Raw genomic sequence first — 27,022 nt, forward strand, 5'->3', positions numbered from 1 at the left:
ACTCTCTCCCCGGGGCTGTGGTGGAGGCTCCTTCCTTGGAGGCTTTTAAGCAGAGGCTGGATGGCCATCTGTCGGGGGTGCTTTGAATGCGATTTCCTGCTTCTTGGCAGGGGGTTGGACTAGATGGCCCATGTGGTCTCTTCCAACTCTACTATTCTATGATTCTATGATTCTACTACAGATAGAATAATCCAAACTGGATGAATGCTGTTAGAGGTAATGTTTCAAAAAGAGACCATGCAGTGTTAGGGCTTCGAGTCTCTATATCCAGACATTCTCTCTTTTCCCCTTAGTGTTCTGTAAAGTGCTGCTGGGACTTTAAACATATATAAACTACACATTTCTCTCTAAAGTAAAGCACTTTTTGAACAGAGCTGTTTTTAGTAAGGACACTTGCAGTGTGATGTGCAGGTTACCTGGTTAGGCTTTGCATTTTCACAGACAACTACATCATAGTCTTCAGCAAGCTCTGGGGGATTGTCATTGACGTCAAGAATTTTAATTCCAACAGGGACATGGCTCAGGAGACTAGGACTTTCTGTAAAATAAAAAAGAATGAAGTGATTCAATAGGTTCAGAAGACATTTAGTGTCACAGCTTGTCCTCAAAGCACTGCTTTGGCCCTGAAAGTAGAAGATTGGGAGTCTATTAAAAATAACAATTTATCAAAAATTCCAAAGGTTACAGCGGAACTACAGTGAGAAGACAACCTTGTAAAACATTGGTCTGCTAAGTCTCACTCGATTTTTGAAACAGAAATCAAAAGCTTCACTGTTCAGCTGTAGATCTGTAACATTGAGGCTATTAAAAGTAACTAAGGATCAAGAATGGAAGACATTTTCAGAATTTATTACAAGCTCCTCTGTTGTAAGCCAAGAATGAATGAGCTGATTTCATTTGATGTTACAGCATTATGTCAGTGCTGCACGAGGAGTAGGAAATAAAAGAATAAAAACTAGAAGAAAGGGATAAGGGATAAGGGAAAGAGGAAGGTTTTCCTGCTGTTGTATTAGTATTTTAAATGTTGTTGTAATATAATAACAATAATACAAAAAGAATAATTTTTATTTCTTACCCACCCACCTCTCCTCAAGGCTCGAGGTGAGGCACAACACAGTTAAAAAGATGTCAACATAAAATATTATGTGAAATACATATATAAAAACATATTCTAGCCCAATGTAAAGTGTATTGAAGAAATCCACTTCTGGGCACCTCTGTCTGTCTGTCTGTCTGTCTGTCTAAATTAAGTCATTGTGAATACATGTTATCATCCTAAGGCAAGTGTAATGGATCTTACCTACCTTACAGGGTTAGTGAGTGGCCTGCCTTGCAAGGCTGGTGTGTGGCCATTTTGCAGGCCTTTCTTACAGAAGCTCAGCAGAGAAGAGGGGAGGAGTGATTGGGCAGTCATTGCCGTGAGTGCAGTTTGATTGGCTGATGCAAATGAGAACTTGCTTAGCAACTGGAGATGGGTGGAGCCAAAGTGACAGTTGAAGCTTAGGGCTAGGGTTGAACAACTCGTTATTATGACGCAAATTGGTTGCTACTGAAACATCCCAAGAAGTGAGAGATTCTGTGTTTGGGGTGAACAAATTGTGGAAGACATTGAACATTTTTTATTGACTGTCCAGCATATACTGAACTTCAATACAGATATTTACAACCATTACTATCCAATTTTAGGTCTTCCAACAGAAATGACCTTCTGACATTCCTTCTACAAGGGCAAGAAAAATCCACCATAATCAGAGTAAGCCTTTTTATTCTGAAAGCTATCAAGAAAAGAGCACATTTTCTGAAAGAAGAATCAGGAAAATAAGATTTTGACTGTAAAAAGGTCAGCTGCAGCGCTCTCCTCCTTTCTGCCTTGTTTTAATTTGTGTTGTATTTTGAAATAGTCATATGACTGGTCAAAATAATAATAATAATAATAATAATAATAATAATAATAATAATAATAATAATAATAATAAATTTGAAGCTAGGAAGCCAAAGAATTCTTTTTCAGTTGGGGGTTGGAGTTTGAAATGTAAAGATATAGTTTTGGGAACTGTGTTTTGAAAAGGAAGCCTCTTTGAGGAATATAGTTAAAGGCCTTCAGAAAATGAAGAGCTGAGAGCTATAGCGTGACTAGAGTGTTGCTATTAAATCCCAGGAGAAGTGGATTTAAAACTTTAAATTGTCCTGTTTGTGTTTCCTTGGTGAAGGAACATATTTACACAGAATCCAAGTTCTAAAACTATTGTTTGTAAGAGAAGAGCCTAACTTGTTACTGAAACCGCTATGCATGCTTTACTGTTCAAAATATAAATAAACAACAACTTCTTATTTTCCTCACATAAAGTGTCTCATGTGACTCTCTCAATATTCCAACATAGAAGAGGCTCCTGAATAAAGCATTGGTGGCAGCATTAGTAGAGCTAGCGAGTTCAAATCCTCCATATTTTGGTGGCAGCTAAAATCAAAGCTTCTGCAATTTTTGGCAATTCTGAAAAATCCTCTAAATTCTATATTTTGGAAGCCAATCCTCTATAGTGAGCAATCATAAATGAGGTTGGAATGCAATATGTGTACTGTTGGTCTAGTACCTAGATAAATCAAAGATACATCTAGTCCCAGTGTCCTGTTCCTGTAATTGTCATCCAAAAGTTTTTGGGAATGCAATGGTCATCTTCTAGTGATATTTCCTTCAAAACTATCCATGAACCTGGAACTTGCATATGACTACCAGTGATTAGTAGATTTATTTCGCATTATTTTTTCAAATCCCTTATATAACAAGGTTTAGCTATTCATGCAATTAAAATCAATATTTTCCCATTTGAAGCCTCCCTGATTTTTTTGTCCATTTTAATAGCACACCAATAATTTTGGCTTTGATGTAGCAACAGTCTGTCCACAGGGTTAAATGACTCCATATAACAGAATAATATATAGAGAGAACACAACATCTATGTTCTCTATATTATTCTGTTATATTGAGCTCCAGATTCAATGGAAGATAATTAAGTGCCCATAGTGTTATATTTGTGCAACCACATTGGCCTGTCTTGCACACTGCCATTTGCACATACATTTATTTATTTGTTTAAAATATTTATATTCCGCTCTTCTCACTCTGAAGGGGACTTAGGGCGGAGCACAACATATATACGGCAAACATCCAATGTCAGAACATAAAATAAACCATAAATATACATAAACACTAAAATCAGTTATCTTCACATTAAAATCATTATTTAAAACCATCACAAGTCAGCCGCACCATATCCAGTCAGCAGGGTGAAATTTCCTATTGCTGCCATTATTGCACTGCCCCAAAAGCTTGGTCGCATAGCCAGGTCTATCACCTTTCTAAAAGACAGGAGGGACGAGGCTGATCTAATAAACAGCCTCATCACACTAAAACATACATCCACTATAAATCCAGTTTCTACCTCCTTCAGAATTCTGAAGTTTAGATTAGAGAAATTGCAAAAAATGCCGGAAACATGGAAACAAGCAAACATATGTACAATACATAAAGAAAATTCGGACCCAGGAAAAGTTAAAAATTACAGGCCAATTTCACTATTAAATTTGGATTACAAAATTTTTAGCAATATAATAGCGGAAAGATTTAAAAACTTTTTAAAAAACTGGATAAAAGAAGAACAAACGGGGTTTTTACCCAATAGACACCAAAGAGAAAATGTAAGAACCATTATTGACTTGATTGAATATTATGAAATAAAAAATCAAAAAAAAGTTCTTTTACTGGCCCTTGACGCTGAGAAAGCTTTCGACAACGTAAATTGGTCCTTCTTCAAATTATTAATAAGGGAAATGGATATAGGTTATTATTTCCAAAATACAATTGATGCAATATACACCTCACAAAAGGCAAAAATTCTAATTAACGATCGAGAAACGAAAGATATAAATATAGAGAAAGGAACTAGGCAAGGCTGCCCCTTATCACCATTAATATTCATTTTGACATTGGAGATACTATTAAACAGAATAAGGGAGGAAGAAGAACTGAAAGGAGCAAAAATACAGAATTATGAATACAAAATCAGAGCCTTCGCGGATGATATTATATGTGTGATAGAAGACCCTGACACAAAATTAGGAAAATGGCTAGAGATAATAAGAGAATTCGGAGCAGTAGCAGGATTTAAAATAAATTTGGAAAAAACGAAAGCAATTACCAAAAATATAACAAAGAAGGAACAAGAAACTTTAATGGAAAAATGGAATATCCAAATTGCCTCCAAAATAAAATATTTAGGAATAATTATAACCCAGAAAAATTCTCAGCTACTTGAAAATAACTACCTAACAAAGTGGAAAGAGATGAAGAAGGAAATGGAGAATTGGGGGAAGTTAAAACTGTCACTGTTAGGTAGGATAGCATGTGTAAAAATGAGTATTTTACCAAAAATGATATTCCTATTTCAGAATCTGCCGATAATTAGAAATCAAAAGACCCTTAAAGAGTGGAACAGGGACATAATGAAATTTATATGGCAAAAAAAGAAACCGAGAATAAAGCTGAAATATATGATCCAGGAAAAGAACAGGGGTGGACTAGCGACACCAGACTTAAAACTTTATTTCAAAGCATCGGCTTTAATGTGGGTACGGGATTGGACAAAACTAAAAAATAATAAATTGCTAAATCTGGAAGGGATAAATTTAAGATTGGGATGGCACGCATACCTATGGTATGGGAAATCCAAAATTGAAAAAGAATTTAACAATCACTTTATACGTTCAGCAATTCTTAAAATTTGGGAAAAATACAAAAAGAAATTATATGACAAAACGCCCTTATGGGTGTCTCCCCTAGAAGCATCGCAGAGAAGACTACTGGGATGGCACAACTGGCCAAATTATAAAGAATTATTAGTAAAACAGAATGGAGAATGGGAAATGAGACCCCAACAGGAATTGAGAGAAATAAACAAAAAGATTTCCTGGTATCAGGTATGGCAGGTAAAAGAACATTTCAAGACAGACAAACAAGTAGGATTCGAGGAGCAAAATACATTTTGGGGAAAAATAACTCAAACAGACAGAAAAATAATAACAAAAATTTATAAAAAATTAGTAGAATGGGAAACAGAAAAAGAGGAGGAAAAATCACATATGACCAGATGGAATGAAAATATAGGCAGGAAGATTAGGAAAGAAGAATGGGAAGGAATCTGGAGGGAGAAATTGAAATATAGCTATGCAACAGATCTAAAGGAGAATTGGATTAAGATGGCCTATAGATGGCACATGACACCACAAAAATTAGGAAAATGTTATAAAAACTTAAAAAAAAATTGTTGGAAGGGTGAGAAGGTTGAGGGTACATACTACCATATGTGGTGGGGATGTGAAAAAGCCAAGATATATTGGAAGAAAATTAGGGGAGACATAGAAAAGATATTAGAGATAAAACTGCCAATGAAACCGGAAATATGGTTACTAGGAATAACGGAACAAAAACTAGAAAAAAATAAAGATAAATTATTATTTCTGCTAACGACGGCAGCAAGGATATGCTATGCGAGGATTTGGAAGAATCCTGAAATCCCTAAAGAGGAAGAATGGTTGAAAAAAATACAAGATATAAAAAATATGGATAGGCTTACTTTCCTTCTATCAAAAAGTAAGGGAAATCCGATAAAAGAAACAAATTGGGACAATGTAACAAAATACCTAGAAGGAAAGATAAAACAATCAAAATAAATATAAAAACAAATAAAACAGCAAGACCATAGAATAAGAATGGAAAAATAAGTGACAGATATAAAAGAAAATAAATAAATAAATAAATAGATAAATAAATAAACAAAAACAAAGATAATATAAGAAGCAAAGGAAGTCAGGATAAAATGAAAACTAAGAAGGGAAATATTAAAAACAGAAGATGAAAAAGGAAACCCCTCATCATGAATGGAAGAAAGAAGGGAAGGAAGGACTCCAGAGAAACGAAATGAAACAAGGAAAAGATTGAAGAATGAAAAGGAAGGGAATCTCCGGGAAGATGCCCAGAAGTCCAATTTATTTTATATATATTCTCTATTCTCTCTTTTCTTTCTTTTTTCTTTCTTTTTTTTTCTTTTTCTTTTCTCCTTTTTTTTCTTTTCTTTTCCTCTTTTTCCTTTTCTTTTTCACTACTAATCATGTTTATTATCTTATATCTATATTTTAATATGTAAATGGAAAATTCAATAAAGATTACTTTAAAAAAAAAAGAATTCTGAAGTTTGTATGAACATAATTTACTGAGGCCCAGGATATCTCTGGCTGAGCAGTTTAAAGACCCCCCCCCCTAAAGTACAAGCCACAGAATTCTGCAGGTGGCAGAAATTGGATTTAAAGTGGATCTATGTTCTAGTGTGATGAGGTCTTTTTTGTACATTTCTCTTTAAAAAGAGACAGGAATAACTATTGCACATTGCATGTGTCCTATTCTCAATTATGCTTCATGTTCAGCAATGTGAATTATTGAGGTTTATTGCATTTGCAGCCCGTTTAATTACACAACATGTTCCTCGTCCAAAAGCATAAGCTGCAGCATAAATGAGTGCTAATCACAATCATCACTGCTAACCTGTATAATTGGCTTAATTTGTGGAATGAATCATGCAATAAGATCCCCAGAGACATATTTATGACAATAACATTATTCTCATTAGGTGACAACTGAAAACAGTTTGATTCTTCTAAAGATACAATGAATGGAAGCCCATTTGGCTTTTCTCTGTTCTTACTTTATTGGATAATAAAACTTTGTTTTAATTTTAGACTTAGTCATTTTAATATTTGCAAGTCACCTTGAAGTTATAATTATGGAGAGACCACCTATTTGCAACAACATGTCTGTTAGATGAAAGTAGCATTGGACCATCTGAGCTATGATGGAGATTTTTTGGATCTCCATATGTTTTGGACTGTAGCTCACATAGTCCTTTACTGTTGCCTATGTTGTCAAAACTTTTGGAAGTTGGAAGCCCAAAGTATCATGCAAGCCAAGGCACCTCTCTGCAAAAATATACTGTATAGTGTTGGTATATTATGCTGGTGTTACTTTTTTATGACAGTACAGTGGTAAAGTGGAGGGCAGAGAAAGTTGTCTTCATAACCATCTAAAACTGCCATTTCCTGAGCAGACTGTCCAGTCTGGGCCTGCTTTTTTAAAAGATCCTTGAAGTGAAAGTCACTCTGGGAAAGGTGCCTTGGAAAACCATCTCTCGTATTTTAAAGCAATATTCCCACAACACCTTTAACTTCAAGGATGCATCCAGAAGGCAGATGTGGAGGTTGTTCAGGAAAAAGTGAACAAAGAGGGAGAAGACTTTCTCTGCCTTCCCCAGTCACTCTTGTATGTGAAAAAAATATAAAGCATTGAAAACATAGCTCAACTTATGGCACATATGATGAGCTATGCTTTTAAAGTTTTATATGTTAAAGTCACATTTTAAAGCAAAAGGAAAACTATCTATAAAGGGAGACAGATAGAAAAGTACTGTTGATTCAGTGGAAGGAAACAATGGAAATGACTAAGCATAGACACACTTTAAGAATCACCAGCAACATACTGAAACAATTTCAAACAAGCAGCCTGCTGCATAGACACACTTGCATCTTAATAATCAGAGAATTTAGCATTTAAAGTTCTTTATCCCATGGCATATAAAAGAACTTGTTTTGTATTGATCTATCTACAGCTCAATATGTGTGCAGGACAATATTGTTCAGATGTACTGCTGATGGCTTCAAAAAAGGCCTATTCTTTTATCTCTCTATTGTCCAATGGAAATGTAACAGGAACTAGGACAGTCGCTTTTCACTACCAAAAGCATCTGAATGCAGAACATTTTTTCCTGAGAGGATACATATTGAATAGAATAGCCAAAAAGGCCCCAAAGGCTCCAAATCACCTTAAAAGTGATACTAGAAATTCACGTTTCCAATTGACCATATATATGTGCATTCACAGATCTCAAAGTCTATTCCCAAGTCTCCTTGCCCTGTTCTCCAGGTTGTGAAGTGCAGGGAAGAAACTCAGGACAACAGTGCTACCCTAAATAGAAAAATGAGAAGGAACAGTCAATGTAATACAAATACTGAGTGGCTTCTGCACTGCAGTAGCTGAACACAGGACTGTTGCTTTGTGACCTTTTCTGTCTTTAACTTTCATGGTTGTTTCCCCACATTCTTCACAGCAGCCTAAATGGTCAAAGCCACAGTGCAATTGTCAATTTCCCATCCTGGACTAAAGGATTTGGGGGTTGCACAATTCTTACAACCTCACCAGACAGTCCATATTCAGCAGCATATCTCAATTCCTCAGAGCCACAGAGCCTGCCAGCTCCCAACCCATGACATAAATCTACTTCCACACTCAACAAAATAAATAATCTCTAGACATTTTCTAGGTCCTCCAATGTGACTCTATGGTATTGTCTAACCAGAAGACATTTCAATAGGGTTTGCTATTATCCACATGGGTCCTACGGTGGCACAGTGTGTTAAAGCGCAGAGCTGCTGAACTTACGGACTGAAAGGAGCCAGGTTCAAGTCCCGAGAGCGGAATGAGCTCCCGCTGTTAGCCCCAGCTCCTGCCAACCTAGCAGTTCGAAAACATGCCAATGTGAGTAGATCAATAGGTACCGCTCTGGTGGGAAGGTCCATGCAGTCATGCCGGCCACATGACCTTGGAGGTGTCTACGGACAACGCTCTTCGGCTTAGAAATGGAGATGAGCACCAACCCCCAGAGTCGGTTATGACTAGACTTAACATCAGGGGAAACCTTTACTTTTACCTTATTATCCACATAAAGTCTGGGAATGTATCTCCCATGTATACAGGGGTCATGCTACATTATAATTATCCTCTCTCATGCCAGCAGAACATCGTCTATCTGCCATTCATTTCTATGAAATAACATTTTAATTTATAATTACAGTGGCAGGGCTGCCTATGTTTCTTTGTGATTTAAGCAGCCTTGACAGGCAATAATTGTTTGCAAAGTAAGCTGAAAATATAGTATTTGCTTATTTAACATGTAGCTCATCTTTCCTTTGACAGAAGATCCAATATAGCTTCTAGTAAATAAAATAAATTATAATGTACACACAAAGTATGCCACAATGAATTATTTCCCCTAACACATTGAGTCCAAAATTTAACATTTAACTTACTAATCTGCCATATATTCAATGTCAGAATATGCATCAAATGATGTCAGAGTCCTGTTGGTGCCATAGCCATTGAAGGGTAGCCTTGAGGCAATAGAAGGAATGATACCCTTTTATCATCATCATCATCATCATCATCATTTAATTACTTATTAATCGCCCTCCATCCACGATGCTCAAGGCAATTTACAAGATAAAATTGTAAAGGATAAAAATACATACATACAAATATTAATAAAATTAACATAGATCAAAAGCTCTAGTAAAGAGCCAGGTCTTGAGTGCTAGGGTAAAAGGCCCTAACTCACGCATGGCTCTCATATAGGGCGGCAAGGCATTCCATAAGGCAGGGGCAGAAATAGAAAAAGCTCTGCGTCTGGTCCTTTCCAAGTGCACTTCTCTAGGACCCAGTACATAAAGTAAGTCTCGTTGGGATGGTCGTTGCGACCTCCGATGATGGGAGGAGAGACGGTCCCTAAGTTTACGGCCAGGGCCCATCGTACCTTAGGGACCGTCTCTCCTTCTCCCATCATCGGAGGTCGCAACAACCATCCCAACGAGACTTACTTTATGTACCGGGTCCTAGAGAAGTGCACTTGGTTTTAAAGGTCAGAACTAGCATCTTATATAGACCACAGTAATCAGTTGGAAAACAATGCAGATGCTGCAGCACTGGTGTTATGTGGCATTTCATGGGTGTTCTTGTGAGTAGCCTGGCTGCCGCATTCTGAACAATACGGAGCTTTCGGGTCGTGGACATTGGAAGGCCAACATACAGGGCGTTGCAATAGTCCAGCCTAGACGTGACCGTGGCATGGATGACTGTTGCCAGTGCCTCATCAGATAGATAGGGTGCCAGTTGCCTCGCTTGCCGTAGGTGGAAAAAGGCCTGTTTGCTGGCAGCAGCAACTTGAGCTTCCATTGTCAGCTGCGAATCTAAAACAACACCGAGGCTCTTAACGGTAGGCGAAGGAGATAGGGCAGCACCATCGAAGGTGGGTAGCAACTGGGTCAGACCAGTCGAGCGGCCATGCCAGAGAATCTCAGTCTTCGCCGGGTTCACCTTCAGTCTACTAGCACGTAGCCAGTTCGACAGAGCCTCCAGACATAAGGTGAAATTGTCTGGTATTGACGTTGCTCCAGGCTCCAAGTGCAGAAGGAGTTGGGTGTCGTCCACATATTGATAGCAGTCTAGGCCGAAACTCCGAACCAAACTAGCAAGGGGTCTAAAGTAGATGTTGAAGAGAAGAGGGGAGAGAATTGCACCTTGGGGTACCCCACATAGGAGGGGAGATCTGTCAGAGGCTTGATTCATATACTCCACACATTGGCTCCGGTTTCGCAGAAATGAGTTGAACCAATTGAGGGCCTGACGGCGAACTCCGGACATGGCGAGACGGTGAATCATTAGATCGTAGTCAACGGTGTCAAACGCTGCGGTAAGGTCGAGAAGTACCAGTAGCGCTGATCCGCCGCTATCAGACTGGTCACGAAGTTCATCTGTAATGGCAACCAGGACTGTCTCCGTCCCATGGCCAGGGCAGAAGCCTGACTGGAAAGGGTCCAGGCCGGCTGTATCATCCAGAAATTGTTGCAATTGTCCCAGTACAGCCCGCTCTATCATCTTACCCAAGAATGGGAGGTTGGAGACAGGACGATAGTTGGCAAGGGTCATGGGATCCAAGCTAGGCTTCTTTAGCAAGGGACGAACCCTTGCCTCTTTTAGGTTGTCCGGGAAGACCCCCTGTTCAAGAGAGCCATTGATTATATTACTCAACGGATCGAGTAGACCTTCCAGGCAGCTCTTCACTAACCAAGCGGGGCACGGATCAAGGGAACAGGTGGTTGGTTTTGCAACAGCCAGGATTCTAGCGACATCTTCCTTGTCAAGCGGAGTAAATCGGTCAAAGATAGGCCCACTAAGCGGCCACAAAGTCTCAAGCTCACTCAAGGTATCAACTGTAGGGGGCAGTTCCTGCCGAAGCACGGTGATTTTATCAGTGAAAAACTTCTGGAATGCCTCTGCTGTAAGAGCTGTGGTTGCTGGGTTTTGGACTAAAGGAGCCGGACTGGTCAAAGCACGAACAATTTTGAATACTTGAGCTGGGCGCGATCTAGCAGAGGTTATTAAGGAGGATTTGTAAGATTTTTTAGCATCCTTGATGGCTGATTCGTAGGACCTGCGAAAAGCCTTGAAAGCGGACAGTGACACCTCGTCAGGTTTCCGTTGCCACTGATGTTCCAGCCGCTTTCGTGCTTGCTTCATCGTCTGTAGCTCATTAGTGTACCGGGGGAGCGATTCCGGTGAGGGCGAAGGAGGCGTCTGGGGGCGATCTCATCCAAGGCAGCCAACAAACTGACATTCCAGTTGTTGACGCACACAGTTCCCAGGCCCTTAAGGGCATTCAAGAACCTAGCAGGTTCCATGAGTCTCCTAGACCGAGCAAAGATTGGTGTGGCAGGATGGGGAGGAGGAGATGGAATCTCAATCCGGGCCTTCAGGACAGCGTGATCAGACCAGGGAACATCAATTACCACGATAGAGATGTTCGTACTCCGATATTAAAAATCAGGTCCAGAGTGTGGCCGGCCCGATGAGTAGGGCGAGTCTTGAGTAGTGAGAGCCCCAGAGCTTCAAAGGTTGGTACTAGGTCCTTAGTCACAGATGAAGATGACAGTGCCTCGACATGTACATTAAAGTCACCCAGAACTCTCTCCCGGAGACCCAGGCGTGCGGTAAACTACAAGAATGGCTAGGGATTCCCTGCTAGCCAGGACCACACCAACACACTCAATACCGGCTATCTTTGGAGTTGGAATAGCTTTGATGTTAAAATAATCACGGGAGAGTATTGCTACCCCTCCACCCCGACCCCCACTCCGTGGCTGTTGAAATATTTGGAAGCCTGGAGGTGTCAGTTCATGTGAGGGAATGTTATCACCCTCACGGATCCAGGTGACACCCATCCTGTCCTCTCCAGGGAAGTTGAATAGGCCCAATTATTTTTAGCTTCATGGTGCATCATAAGACCAAATGTAGTTTTTTTTTTTACTTAAGCATTTGGTCAATTCTTTTTAAAAATATTGTTTAATTTCATTTTACTCCATTTACTGTTTTAGTCCTCTGTTTGTTTTAAACATATTTTATAGCATTACTGTGCTTTCTGTTGCTATAGCAGCCTTAGTCCAAACCCTTACATGGGCATGAATAAGTAAAATACACCAATTTTGTGTGCCATTTATAAATATAACCAGGATTTAGCTCCAAGATAAAGAAGTCCTGAACACATTATTCAGTAATCTTTATAGTATGTACGCATTAAGGTCTTTTTGGGAAAGATGGATGCACACATGCTTGCTGCAGAGTAGAAATTCATATCTTTATAAGTTTTGGTTCCACATTTGGTAGCTCATACAGCCTTTTTATAACGTGCCATATTTTTGTAGGAACCATCATGTCTTGAGCCAAAAATAATTCATCTGATCTGGGAAACTAAACAAGGTTAGTAACTTAGATGGAATACCGCACTGAATATCAGGTGCTATTAACTATATTTCGTAAGAAGGAACTGGCAAAAACACCTCTAAGTACATTCAGCCCTCCATATTTCCAGGTGTTAGGGGCAGAAAACCCACACAAAAATGTAAACAAACAACCCACTATTTACCTGAGAGAACATCTCCCTAGAAATCTCTTAGGTCCTCCAGCACTAATATTTGGTCAATTTCTGCCCGAGGTTTACCACAGAATCACAATGGAAAACAATAAATGCCTAGAGAAATGTTCCCTCTAGGAATCTCTAGGTCTTCCAGTGTAATTCTAGGGTGGAAGTTGACAAAGAGTCTGGAGGACCTAGAAATTATGAAAGAGAGCATATTAATCAAATTTACAAATAACCAAATTCACAAAAGTGAAACCCCTAATGTGGAGAGTTGATTGCATTCCTTGTGTATGAAATTCATGAGGCCACCATAACAGGCAACTTCACAACACACATACCATGCAATTTTGCTCCTCCGTAGCTTGGAACAAAATTAAGCCTGGGTTGTTTTATGTTGTAGTAAGAAACTGGTGGTTAGGGAATCATATAAGAGTTGTGCTACTAATGCCACAACAACCATTTTTCCTTAAAATAAAGTAAAATGAACACCACACAGAAACTAAAACAGTTGTTTTTGGTAAAGAGTGAACTTTGATTTACACCCCACCACCACAACCACCATGATTTGATTTTAAAGGACTCTGGATTCAAAGCATATAAAAGGTCACAATATTCATTTACAATTATGAAAGATGCACATATAAAACGTTATCTAGCTCATTATTTTACTGGTACCATATTATGAAATTCTGCCATTTTCCTGTCCTGTAGTTTCTACAATTATATTGACTGGAAATCAGTGACCTAGCAGTCTTGATATTCACTAGTATTGCTGAAATCAGACTTTTGCATCTGTCTTAATAAAATTTTATATGAAGATGATGGATAGTACATTTGTGGACAAGAAATGTATAGTCCAGTCTTTGTAAACTTTTGAGGAAGATAAGTAGCCCTTTTATAGCCTGTATACAAGAGACAAGTTGCCTGTAAAGTGCTTGAAAGCTATTTCCTTGTTCTTTTATTTAGGATGTTTCTCTCGCATTTCAAGGGGAGAAATGGTGGGTGAAAGAAATCAATAATCACCTTCCTCACTAGTGAAACAGAATCCTTACATTAGAAATATGTCTAGAGGAAGTGATATATCTTTGTACATAGAAAAAGCCAATGGCTCCCATGGGCGTTTCCTTGTCAATGGAGACCATCCAGTGCTGGAATTGATGTTACTGGTACTCTAGCCTTTACTGACTGAATCCTAGAAAAATATTTAAGGTTAGCCCTGTTGGCCATGGGAAAAAAAAAACAATGATATATTCATTGGTCCAACTAAAATGCACAAATAATGTCTCATTTTAAAGCTTTACTGGCTTCATCAGGCAAAGGTGTTAGATACCACACGAGACAAGTAAAGTGATGATGCTAGAGCCACAGGTTTATGTTTTGTCTTAGGATCCCATTACACACACCTTTGGAATTGGGATGTCTTGCTGCAATTTGGCAGCACCTGCACAGGGGGCATAGGGACCTGTCGCCCCACGCCCTGCTCTGTCACAGATTCCCTCCATCACATGGAGGGAGGAAGGACAGCCAGGAAGGTGACTTGCCTCCTGCTTCATGTCCCACTGTGTGGAAAGCTTACCTAGCCCCAGAGTCCCGGGGTATGGTGTCCCCTCACCTCCAGTGAGAGAGATCTCCCGTCACCACACACAAACACACACCAGTTGACAGATAAAGCCAAGGTAAGGAGGAGGAGAAGGAGGAGAAGGCGATGCTCCCATAGCTGCTGTTTTGCTTGCTCTTGCTCTATCTTCCTCTTCCTCCTCCTCTCTCCCCTCCCAAACAAGGGAGGGGCTCCTCTGAGTCACATGCTCCACTCTGGACTCCTGCTGCCTCTGGACTGTGATACCCAAGGAGAAGTGCAAGTCAGGTTCACACTTCTCCAAACAGAAGCAGGCAAGCATTCATATGCATAGGCATTGGAAGCTAGGCTGCCATTTCTAGCTTCCAGTGCCTTTGATCTGCAAACTGTGTTTTTGTAAAGCAGGGTGCAGAATCAAGAAGATGGCTCTTTCGCATTTAGAGCAACCTTTGGGACCATATGCCCGTTCAGGGGGCATAGGCACCTGTCCCAGCATCCCACTATCTCATCAGACAGAAAAAAAATCCTCACTAAGCTGCCTCAACCCATCTTTCCTTATGGAAAGACAGGGAACCTCCCATTGTGCACCACCAGCTTCTTTTCAGCGGCGGCTGGGACATTTTTCCAGTTTGGCCACAAAGCTGTCCCAGAAGTACTCGTAATGGGTGTGATGAAAACTGTAGGTCTCAGTGACTGAACTTGAAAAACCATTAGCCATTATTCCAATGGTATAACAGTAAGACTGATAGTAAATATATACTTATGTTGCTGAAGGCTTCCTTGGCCAGAATCACTGGGTTGCTGTGAGTTTTCCAGACTGTATGACCATGTTCCAGAATATTATCTCCTGACATTTCACCCACATCTGTGGCAGGCACCCTCAGGTATATTTTAAATGTATACTTGTTTAAAAATACTTGTTTCAATAGACAAAGGTATATGCAAAAAATGGTCATTACATAATAATGTGTAGTATATACAATGAAATATAAAGCTGTTGCATTCACAATATAATGAATATACTCATTTTTTTTCTATAAAAATTAATATATTCCTCCTTGCAAGGAATCAATTTTCTTTCATATAAATTTGAAAAACCCCATTGCTGCCCCTGAAAAGAAGCCCATGTGAGGAGGTCCTTAGTCACTACTTCTGTTGTTAGTTAAAATGGTATGGCGTGATCTCAATGCAGACAGAAGACCCCCCCCCTTTGACCTTGTGGGGACAGGGGACAAAACAACTTGAAAGTAACAGTAGAAGTTACTGTACTGTTGCTAATGGACTTCAAAATTTGTTGCCTGTGTTTTACTGTGTTTTGTCCCCATTTGCCCCATGACCAGGCAATGGAATGAGTTCTGACTTGAATATCATCACTTTTTTATGCTGTATTTGTCAGTAAAGATTTCCTCTTCTCATAAAAATAAAGTAACTTTGGCATTTCATAAAATTTCATAAGTCCTCGAAAGGAATGTCTGTGTATGTAGGCATTTAAACAATGCAATCCCTTCACTGCAGCCTCAAGTAATAAAAATCTGCTGCATTTAAATATCGGTTCTGGCTGAGGAAGAAGAGAACAGGTTGTTCTTGGATATCTGAGGTAGCATCTCATGGAACACTAGTTCTTCTTCTCTTTGAGGTGAGCACAACCATCAACTGCCCAACTGAATGAGCAAGAAAACCCCATGAAACAGCAGCACTGGATGCATGATGCCCTTGAAATAATTAACCAGACCAAAGATTGACTCCCTCTCTCTGCACTCCACTACCACCTAGCCATTAGGACCAACAAAAGAGTCACATTAGCACTGTCATTGTGCAGGCATTCATCCAGTATTCTCTGCCAAATGCAAAGAGGGTTAGGTGATTAACATGCTGTAACAATTATGTGTGCAAGTGATTTGTGCATTATCTATTCGAAGTGTAATCCTGTAATGAAATTTGAACAATGAAAGGTTGAACTCATTTGCTTTAATTACCTGGTATCAGGCATTAAAATCATTTGATAATTTGCTGTTTCAGGAATACTGAAAGGATGCATACATAACAAAAACTGGACTGCTCAGCCCTGGATTTGGATTTGGAACATCAGAAAGAAAGAAAAGGGACAGGCTTGCCTATTTTTACTTGTGGTCGCTTACACCATTAAGTAATTATTCACTCATTTATTCATTTCATGTTTATCTCACTTTTCACTCTGGGACCTTTAGGGCTAATCTGAGATCCTAATGTGGAAAATGTGGCATGCAATGGTAAAACAGTTTCCCATCACTGTTGTAAGACTTCAAAGAAAAATTAGACACTGGTGACCTTCGAATTGTCCCAATCACATTCTATTAGCTTAGCCAACATAGCCAGCAAAGAAAGGTGATGGGTTTTTAGTCAAAACAACCATTGGTGTTCCTAAGGCTTAGAACCAAAGGTAATATACATGGAACCCTTTGAATGCTTGCAAGTTCTATACTGATGTTAATTATTCTTGTTAAGGATTGGTTAATTATAGCCTCAACTAAAATATACATTGCATTTTTCATATGGCTACAAGCATTAATATCTGATTAGTCTAATTAGAAATGTCCCCTTGAAAAAATGTAGACTGGTAAGTCAACATGTAGATCAGTGGTTCTCAACCTGTGGGTCCCAGGTGCTTTGGCCTACAACTCCCACAAATTCCAGCCAGTTTATCAGCTGTTAGGATTTCTGGGCGTTGAAGGCCAAAACATCTGGGGAATCACAAGTTGAGAACCACTGATGTAGATAAATTTAAATATTCAATGAGTCCTCTCAAGTCAGGACTATTAATAGGAATTAGTCCAATGCATGGTGACTAGAGACTTCATTTCTTTGCTTTTCAGATATACTTATATGTGACCATAGTAAAGGTAAAGGTTTTCCCCTGATGTTAAATCCAGTTGTGACCGACTCTGTGGGTTGGTGCTCATCTCCATTTCTAAGCCGAAGAGCCGGCGTAGTCTGTAGACACCTCCAAGGTCATGTGGCTGGCATGACTGCATGGAGCCCTGTTACCTTCCTGCCAGAGCGGTACCTATTGATCTATTCACATTTGCATGTTTTGGAACGGCTAGGTTGGCAGGAGATGGGGCTAACAGCGGGCGCTCATTCCGCTCCCGGGATTTGAACCTGGCACCTTTTGGTCTGCAAGTTCAGCAGCTCAGCGCTTTAATGCACTGTGCCACCAGGGGCCCCTTATATGTGACCATATTACCTAATAAATTAGGAAGGAAGATACAAATATACTTTTAGACCATGTATATATTAAGGCAGTTACATTTCAAAGCCATTATACAAATAAGTATACAGGCTTATTACTAAAATATACAAAATATTTTAAAAAACAGACAAAGGGAAAACACATTTCTCAAGCCAAAATCAACTAACAGCAGCATATTAAAATATTAAAACAAAATCACCTTTTAGGTGCCATGGTTCAAGTTGTAGTTTGGGAAAGCACCAGCAGCCTTTGGTAGCGAAGTCTAAAGAACTTGGAAAAGTACAACTCCCAAAATTTCATAGCATTGAGCCATCGCAGTTAAAGTACTGTCAAGCTGCATAACTTCTACAATGTAAACACCAAACCCTCAGTCTACTCAGCAGACTGTTCTGTTCTGGATGGACTGGGGAGGGAAATCGTGTGTGTGTGTGTGGGGGGGGGGGGTTCCTTCGGCTCTTTGGAAGGGGCTGCCTGGGAAAGCCATATGTGTTTGCGAGGCATTCGAGAGGCTCCTACTGGGGCAGCAGGGTGGGGCTGGTGCTGGGCCCCAGGATTCCTGGCATGGCTGCCTGCCTGCCTGCCTGTCCCCCTTCCCCTTTCTCCTACTCCTCCTCAATGGCCAGCCTGCCAAGGAGGAGGGGAGGGGGAAGAGGAGGATCGCCAGCAACAGCCGCGGGGGCAGCATGCAAGCTTGGGGGCTGTGCTGCCTCTGCCACTTATAGTCTTCTTCCTCTTCCTCCATAGCCAGCCTGCCGAGGAGGAGGAGGAGTGCTAGCAACAGTGGCAGGGGCAGCATGCAAGCCTCACTTGGGGGCTGCGCTGCCCCAGCCACTTTTCCTCTTCTTCCTCCTCTTCCTTGATGGCCAGCCTGCTGAGGAGGAGGATCACCAGCAACAAAGGCAGAGGCAGCATGCAAGCCTCGCTTGCGGACTGCGTTGCCCCTGCCACTTCTTCTTCCTCCTACTCCTTAACCTCAATGGCCAGTCTGCTGAGGAGGATCACCAGCAACAGCGGCGGGGGCATCATGCAAGCCTCACTTGACAGTTGTACTGTCCCCACTGCTTGTCATCTTCCTCGATGGCCAGCCTGCGGAGGAGGATAAGGATTGCCAGCAACCTCGCCTGGGGGACCCGTTGTTGCCACCTCCCCTCCTCTTCCTCCTCCGGCCTGCTCCATGGAGGTGAAGGCAAGCCAGCTTTGGAGCCTGCCTCCAGGATGCCCTGCCCAGCTTGACTTGCATATAAACAGAGGGAGATTTTGTCAGCCCAAAAAAAGGGACTGAAATACTCAGCTTATATTCGAGTATATACGGTAACTTTACCAATGGAAGCCTCTCAAAATGGAAGATAGTAGAACACTTTTCAGAATGGAAACCACTGTACTGCTGTTTCATTTTCCATTACTAGTAACATGAAAAGCTCAGAAAGAAGGCATCTGTATGACAATGTGTGAAGTGGAACAACAGTGGTGAACAAGCATAAGGTTCTCACACATTGCTTATGTCCTCATATAAGAGCATAGGAAGAAGCAACAGTGTAGTGATCCCATGCCAATACTTATGCCAGTATAGATTTGCTCTTTATAAAATCTTGTCCAAGGGAAGGGTGTCATAATAAACTCACTCTGCACTCAAAAAAATGTTGTCCAAGTGAGGTGTGTCACAAAAGTGACATCTCTGCAATAGCCAACATTTTGTAAGGGTACAGAATGCGTTTGATATTTATTTACAGTATATATATTTATTTATAGTATTTATATTCCGCCCTTCTCACCCCGAAGGGAACTCAGGGTGGATCACATTATGTACATATAGGGCAAACATTCAATGTCCATAAACACATCGAACCGAGACAGAGACAACAGACAGACAGACACAGAGGCAATTTTTACCTTCTCCTGAGGGCATGTTCGATTCTGGCCATGGGGGGAGCAGCTGCTTCATCATCCACTCTGATGGCACTTCCTCACTTCCTCATTCCAACGTTGTAAATTAGTTAAACTTGCCTTCCCACTTTTATGAGTGGCACCTTATTTCCTACTTGATAGATGCAACTATCTTTCGGGTTGCTAGGTCAGCAACAAGCAGGGGCTATATTTTATTTTTAATTGACGGGTGCTCACCCCGCCACGGGCTGGCCTTGAACTCATGACCTCATGGTCAGAGTGATTTATTGCAGCAGCTGTTTACCAGCCTGCGCCACAGCCCGGCCCCTTGGCATGTATTTCTACTGCCAAGTTCTCCAGAGAAACCCCCACTCCCAAACTCCTTTTCTATCATATCATAATGTGCGTTGCTAAGGAGAGCAGTCTGGTTTCCAGCTTTGTTTGCCTATTGAGATCCGTCCATATTCATCTCAGAATTGTTATGATCAAGTTATTTTCCAAGCAGATATAGCCTCAAACTACTTTCAGTCCCTGCAGAGGTGGTTGACCTTTTAGCATGGTCCACCCTTGAAGATTAATGGAACCTTCAGATTTCCAGAAAGGCTTAGAGGATTGTATGGCTGTTATTGCCAATGATCCTTTGACTCAAGAAGTGGTTGTTTAATATTCTACATGGGATTGTATTATCTCATATACTTCACCCCATAAACTCAGATACTCTGGGAAATGTTTACTTCTTTCAATTTGAACCAGGTGCATAAATATTACCCAGATGACTTTTTCTCTGGTCATGCCCAGACTGTGGAATAATGTGCCGAAAAAATTCAACAGCTGGATACACTGAATTTAAAATAGCATTAAAGACTAGTCTCTTTCAGCAGTCATATACAAATGGTTCATTATGAATTTAAAGTATGGATTGATTGTTTTTAATATATATATTGGCTTTATATGCTATTTTAATTGATATAGTTATATATCTGCTGTAGACATTGCATTTTAATCTGTTGCTGTTCCTCACCTTGATCCATAGGGAGAGATATGTAAGCAATAATAATAGTACAGTATGATCTCATTACCCATAGATTTAATAGTTCCAGTCACATGCCAAAAATAAATCCTACCTCAGAAATGTTTGAGGGCCTCTCTAGGTTCTCCAGTGCTATTCTATGGGCGCATCTATACCAGGCATGGACAAACTTCAGCCCTCCATGTGTTTTGAACTTCAACTCCCACAATTCCTAACAGCCTACCGGCTATTAGGAATTGTGGGAGTTGAAGTCAAAAACAACTGGAGGGCCAAAGTTTGCCCATGCCTGATCTATACTGTAGAATTAATGTAGTCTGAACACCATTTTAACTGTCATGGCTCAATACTTTAGAGCACTGAGATTAGTGGTTTGGTGAGGCACCAGCACTCTTTGGCAGAGAAGGATAACAACCTTGTAAAACTACAACTGCCATGATTCCATAGCATTGACCCATGTAGAGCAAAGCTGCATTAATTCTACAATGCACCCTGTGCTATGCTTCTCACCAAATTGCAGTTAAAATATAAGGTTCCCTATTAAACACTTTTCAGATATCCACCAGGACAGAATGGGGGTGACATGGAATGCATCCTCCATGAACATCATAGTTGTTAGGCATGAGCAAATATATTGGAAAAGTCGTTAATCGTAATAAATTTGTTAATCGTATTAATATTTAACTGGGTTCCGAAGTGGTTTGGTGCTTCTGAATTAACCTTCCAATTCGAAGCATTGAGATTTTTGTTTTTATTAAAAATGTTTTTTTTATAAAAACTTTGAAAATTCGCCAAAAAACTGAGGATTAGTCAAATGTTCTTAGATTTGGTGAGCTAACAGTGGTAAATGTGTTAAATGTGTTATACTATTGTAGCAAATTTCATTAGGATAGCTCAAAAAATGAGGGTGAAGCCCCTCAATTTTCCCCATTGACGATAATGTTTTCCTTCATGTGCATGCGCATCTGCCATTAATGAAGTACATACAAAGATTCAGAAGTTTTGGAAAGTTTTGATTTTTTGCTTCAAAATTCAGAAATGACCTTAGAAATGAAGTGCCACCCCCCTACTTTCAAAGCGAGTATTGAATCATTTTTTTCATGGATCGCACATGCCTAGTAGTTGTACTTTAATTATCGTAATCACCATAATACAGAACTTTAACGCCCTTCTGTGATGATCCCCATGGGTATTATTTTTCTGAGATCATGGGGGGGGGGTCAATCTTCACTTAAATTTGGAAAAGCAAGGCTGTAGGTTTAATTTGAACTCACCCAGACCCCTCTCTGTTGATTTGACCAATAATAATAATAATAATAATAATAATAATAATAATAATAATAATAATAGATAATAGAAACTGAAAACCAGTTGCTGACTAACACCGTCCAAATTTTTAGCACTGATATCAGCATGGTGTTTGGTTTGGACAAATGTTCGACAATGGCACTGAAGAAGGGAAACATCATTGAAAGTGAGGGCATAAATATGCCTAATGACCAAACCATAAAGTGTCACCAGCCAGAGGCCTATAAATATCTGGGCATATTACAGCTGGACAACATCAAGCATGAACATGTGAAAACTGGTCAGCAAAGAATACACACAAAGGGTCAGAAAAATTCTCAAAAGCAAGCTCAATGGAGGCAACACCATCAAGGCCATAAACACCTGGGCCATACCTGTCATAAGATACACTGCTGGCATCATAAACTGGACACAGGTGGAACTGGACAATTTGGACAGAAAAACAAGAAAACTCATAACCATTCATCATTCACTGCAGTAATGTTGATCGGCTATATCTACCTAGAAGATCTGGTGGCATAGGACTCTTACAAGTAAAACAAGCAGTCAAAGAAGAAGAACATGCCCTGGCAGAATATGTAAAGCAAAGTGAAGAACCTGCTTTGACTGAAGTCAATAATCAGAAACTCCTCAAAGCACAACAAAGAATCAGTACAAGAAAACCGCACTACAAACTAGAGCTGACAGCTGGCACAAAAAAACATTGCATGGAAAGTTCCTTGACAAAACTGAAGAAAAAGCTGATAAGGAGAAGACCTGGCTATGGATCACAAATGGGACACTGAAGAAGGAGACAGAAGGCCTGATCCTTGCAGCCCAGGAGCAAGCCATCAGAACAAATGAAATTAAGGCCAAGATCGAAAAATCAGCCAGTGACCCAAAATGCAGACTGTGCAAGGATGCTGACGAAACCATTGATCATATCCTCCACTGCTGTAAGAAAATCGCACAGACTGACTACAAACAGAGGCACAATTATGTGGCCCAAATAATTCATTGAAACTTATGCCTCAAGTACCACCTCCCTGCAGTAAAGAACTGGTGGGATCACAAACCTGCAAAGGTAATGGAAAATGAACACGCAAAGATACTGTGGGACTTCCGAATCCAGACTGACAAAGTTCTGGAACACAACACATCAGACATCACAGTTGTGGAAAAGAAAAAGGTTTGGATTATTGATGTCGCCATACCAGGTGACAGTCGGATTGATGAAAAATAACAAGAAAAACTCAGCCGCTATTAGGACCTCAAGAACTTCAAAGACTCTGGCAGAAACCAGTACAGGTGGTCTCGGTGGTGATGGGCACACTGGGTGCTATGCCAAAATATCTCAGCTGGCATTTGCAAACAATAGACATTGACAAAATTACGATCTGCCAACTGCAAAAGGCCACCTTACTGGAATCTGCACGCATCATCCGAAAATACATCACAGTCCTAGACACTTGGGAAGTGTTCGACTTGTGATTTTGTGATATGAAATCCAGCATATCTATCTTGTTTGCTGTGTCATAATAAAATAATAATAATACTTTATTTATATACTGCCCTATCTCCTCAAGGGACTCAGGGCGGTTTCCAACATAACAGAAAACATACAACAAGAAACCATATAACTACAACATAATACAATAATGAACATAAGAGCACAAGACATACAAATCAATCAGTTAACAAGGACTTAAAAACTAATGACAGAAAACTCTATCAACGAACCAAGATACAGTGACTGGGGTTCAATGTTAGGGTTTCCATATTGTCAGTGTAACATAAGATGGATGCTAAAATCATGAGAAATATGCCCTAGACTACATTGCACACATGCTTTGAGGACTTGTCTAACAAGTTCTTTCCTTGGCACAATTTCAAGTCTTTATACTTGATGGCTGCATGGAAACTCACGATAGAATGAGAAACAATTCTAAAGTAGTTGGGTACCCTCTTGCATAAGAGGGTGGACATTTCTGCCTTATTTGATATATTGTGAAATGCATAAGAATACCTCCCTCCATTCTGCTTGATAGCAAAAAAGGAGATACATTTCTATTGGGTGCTATCTGTTAAGTGAAAAATTGTACAGGATGTACTTATATAACTGGTCACCATACATGAATGTAGTGTGTCTTTTTGGGGCAAAATTTCTCTAGTGTCTATGCAGATTTACTATTCCAATCTTAAGCACATTTTTCTGTTCTCATGGAAGTCAGCTCCAAGTCCAGAGGATTTCCTATTCACTTCAGGAAATATGCTTCGGATTCAACCTATCTTCAAGAATGCATCTACTTCTATGAACCGGCATGGGCATTGATATCTGCTGTGGAGGCCCTTCTCTCAGTCCCACCACCGTCTCAAATACTGTTGGTGAGGACGAGAGAGAGGGCCTTCTCTTCACTTCAAGCCTTCCGTTCTAGCTTAAAAAACCTGGCCTTTTAAGCAAGCCTTTTACCTTATGTAGGTTTTTAAGGATTAGTCTGAGGACTTACTGTGGGCATTACATCGGAACTGGGCTGTGTCAATCGAAATGACTTGATTTAACCGCAGCTATGACGGCATTTTATGAAATTTAATGTTTTACATTGTAATGTATGTGTGTGGTTGTAATTCTGTGGTTTTATTATTTTAGATTTATATATTCACTTCACTTCACTTTATTTCTTAATTAGTTGCTCTCCGCCGGAGTGCTCCAAGCGACTTACAATTTAAAATATCATTCCACTATATAAAAACATTCAACATAAAAACAGTCAACCTAAAAAACATTCAGCAGTGACTATTTGGCAAATTAGATCTGATTTACTTAAATGCACAACCAAACAGCCAAGTCTTGAGCGCTTTTACAAAAGGTCGCAACTCCGACATTGCTCTAACATATGGAGGCAGTGAGTTCCACAGAATTGGAGCATAGATCGAAAAGGCTCTACGCCTTGTAGCTTCCAGGTGTACCTCCCTAGGGCCCGGTACATATAGGAGATTTTCCTGGGAGGATCGAGGTGACCACTGATGGAAAAAAGGAATCAGGCGGTCCCTAAGATATAATGATTCTTGGCCATTTCGAGCTCTAAATGTCCAGATACATTGTCGATACACAGCACTTTGCTGTATTTTGTTAGCTGCCCAGAGTCCCTTCAGGGAGTTGGTGACAGGGTAGAAAGAAAGTTTATTTATTATTATTATTCAGGAAATCCATTCATACAATCAGAGCCGGCCCTAGGTATTTTTCAAGTGTAGGCGAACAGAATTTTGGCGCCCCCCCCAAACCAATCACTGAAAAATAAAAGCGTTGGATAAGCGAAAATGTTGGATAATAAGGAAGTATAAAGGAAAAGCCTATAAAACATCAAATTACATTATGATTTTAAAAATTAAGCACCAAAACATCATGTTTTACAACAAATCAATAGAAAAAGCAGTTCAATACATGGTATTACATGTAGGAATTACTATATTTGCAAATTTAGCACTAAACATTGAACAGGGATATAGGGCAGTGTGGACTTAGATAACCCAGATAGCCCTCAGTATTAAAAAAAAAAACCTCTAAAATCAGGACAATAAATAAAGAACAACACTCTGAAAACAGAAGAAATCCAGACAGTAAACAATCAGGGACAGCTAACTCCTCCCAAAAAAAGATTCTCCCAGGCAAGAAGAAGCCAGGCCTTGAAGCCACAGGGCCATTAAATGCTAATCAAGGTGATTAATTACAACATTCACACCTGCTTCAAAGAAAAGTTCTTTCTCCCACCCTGGACCTTCTACAGATATATAAACCCCACATACCTAGCTTCCAAGTTCCTACAGACCTCACAATCTCTGAAGGCCCCAAAGGTGGGCTTGCGTGGTGCAAAGGTGGGTCTGCGCTGGCCGGAAGGCCCAGCGCGGCCGCTGGAAGGCCCGAAAGAGAAGGAGGTGGAGAGTGGTGCCCTCCTCCCAGGACGATGGTGCCCCCGGGACGATGGCGCCACAGGCAAATGCCTATTTCGCCTTATGGTTGGACCGCCTCTGCATACAATGGTTAATGCAAAATAATGTATGCAAAGAGTTGCTGAAAATAATATGGAACCTAAAACTACAGATGTGTTTACAGCACACATTGAGTCCTTGACTAAGCAGAGATTTCTATAAAAAATTGCCATAATCTTCCCACTGAGTAAGTCTTCCCTAACCTGGTGCAGTACAGAGGTGCTGGGAACCTGTTCCCACCATACCCTGCTAGCTGGAAATGCTGCCATATATCATCATTTTAGCTTTGCAAAATAATTTATGTGAGCAACCAAATGGACCTGTCTCCATCTAGGAAACATAGCTAAGAGTGGCTGCCTGCTGTTTTGCATTTTTGTTTGCTTTGTTTTGATTAGAATTCATTGCTCCTGCCTCATACTGTCTTCAAAAACATTGCTACCTTGCTGAGCCATTGTAGTGACTACATTTCCATTGAATTGTTTTCAATTCCTCTGGTGCACAGCATATAAAATTCATCAGCAAGCTCTTGATATAGTGCATCCCATCAGAAGGCAGAATGAAAAATACCTATATATTTTAAAAGCAATCTTAACAAGCTTAAAAAGGAGGGGAGCATAACCTACTCCTTTCTTTCTTTGTTCTCTGCATGGCTACAGTCTTGAGGATTCTAAATGTCTTATAAAATTGTGCAGCTGCTCAAACCCCTTTTCTAAGATAGGTAGAGATCAAAGCTTGGTGTTCAGACAGACACCACCTTTCTTGTGGTCATTTTTCTTACACTTTTGTATTTCAGGAAGTCAGAGCTTAATAAAGCCTTTGGTAATCTGACATTTTCTTTCTTCAGGTATCGTTGTTACTCTCAGATCTTTTTCTCTGCACAGTATTTTCACATCCCTTGCTCTGTGTGCCTGCTATCTTTTTGGGAAAATAAACTACCTAACTCCAATCTGAAATAAATGTTCTGGGATAGGGTATCATCATAATACAGCTCCGTTCACCCAAAGTGCTTCCAGATATTTATTTATTTATTTATTTGCAGTATTTATATTCAATGCCATCAGACAAACAACATACAGTATAGACACACACAGAGGCAAATTTAACATTTCCAGCTTCATGAGGGTAAGCTCGATTCCGGCCACAGGGGGAGCTGTTGCTTCATCATCCACGAGTGACACTGAATG

The 27,022-nt window shown here is 40.1% G+C and overlaps 1 protein-coding gene across 7 annotated transcripts in view; it reads right to left on the reverse strand.

Annotated features, from left to right (window-relative positions):
* The window catches only part of cdh18 (cadherin 18), an 854,880-nt gene that overhangs the window by 38,113 nt on the left and 789,745 nt on the right, over positions 1-27,022 (reverse strand). For all 7 annotated transcript variants that reach the window (XM_062977606.1, XM_008114216.3, XM_008114218.2 and 4 more), the window contains one exon: positions 417-538. In XM_062977606.1, coding sequence (XP_062833676.1) covers positions 417-538 — 122 coding nt within the window. The remainder of the gene's footprint in view (positions 1-416; positions 539-27,022) is intronic.

This window comes from Anolis carolinensis, chromosome 4 (genome assembly GCF_035594765.1).
Source record: "Anolis carolinensis isolate JA03-04 chromosome 4, rAnoCar3.1.pri, whole genome shotgun sequence".
In the NCBI taxonomy this organism is placed as follows: domain Eukaryota; kingdom Metazoa; phylum Chordata; class Lepidosauria; order Squamata; family Dactyloidae; genus Anolis; species Anolis carolinensis.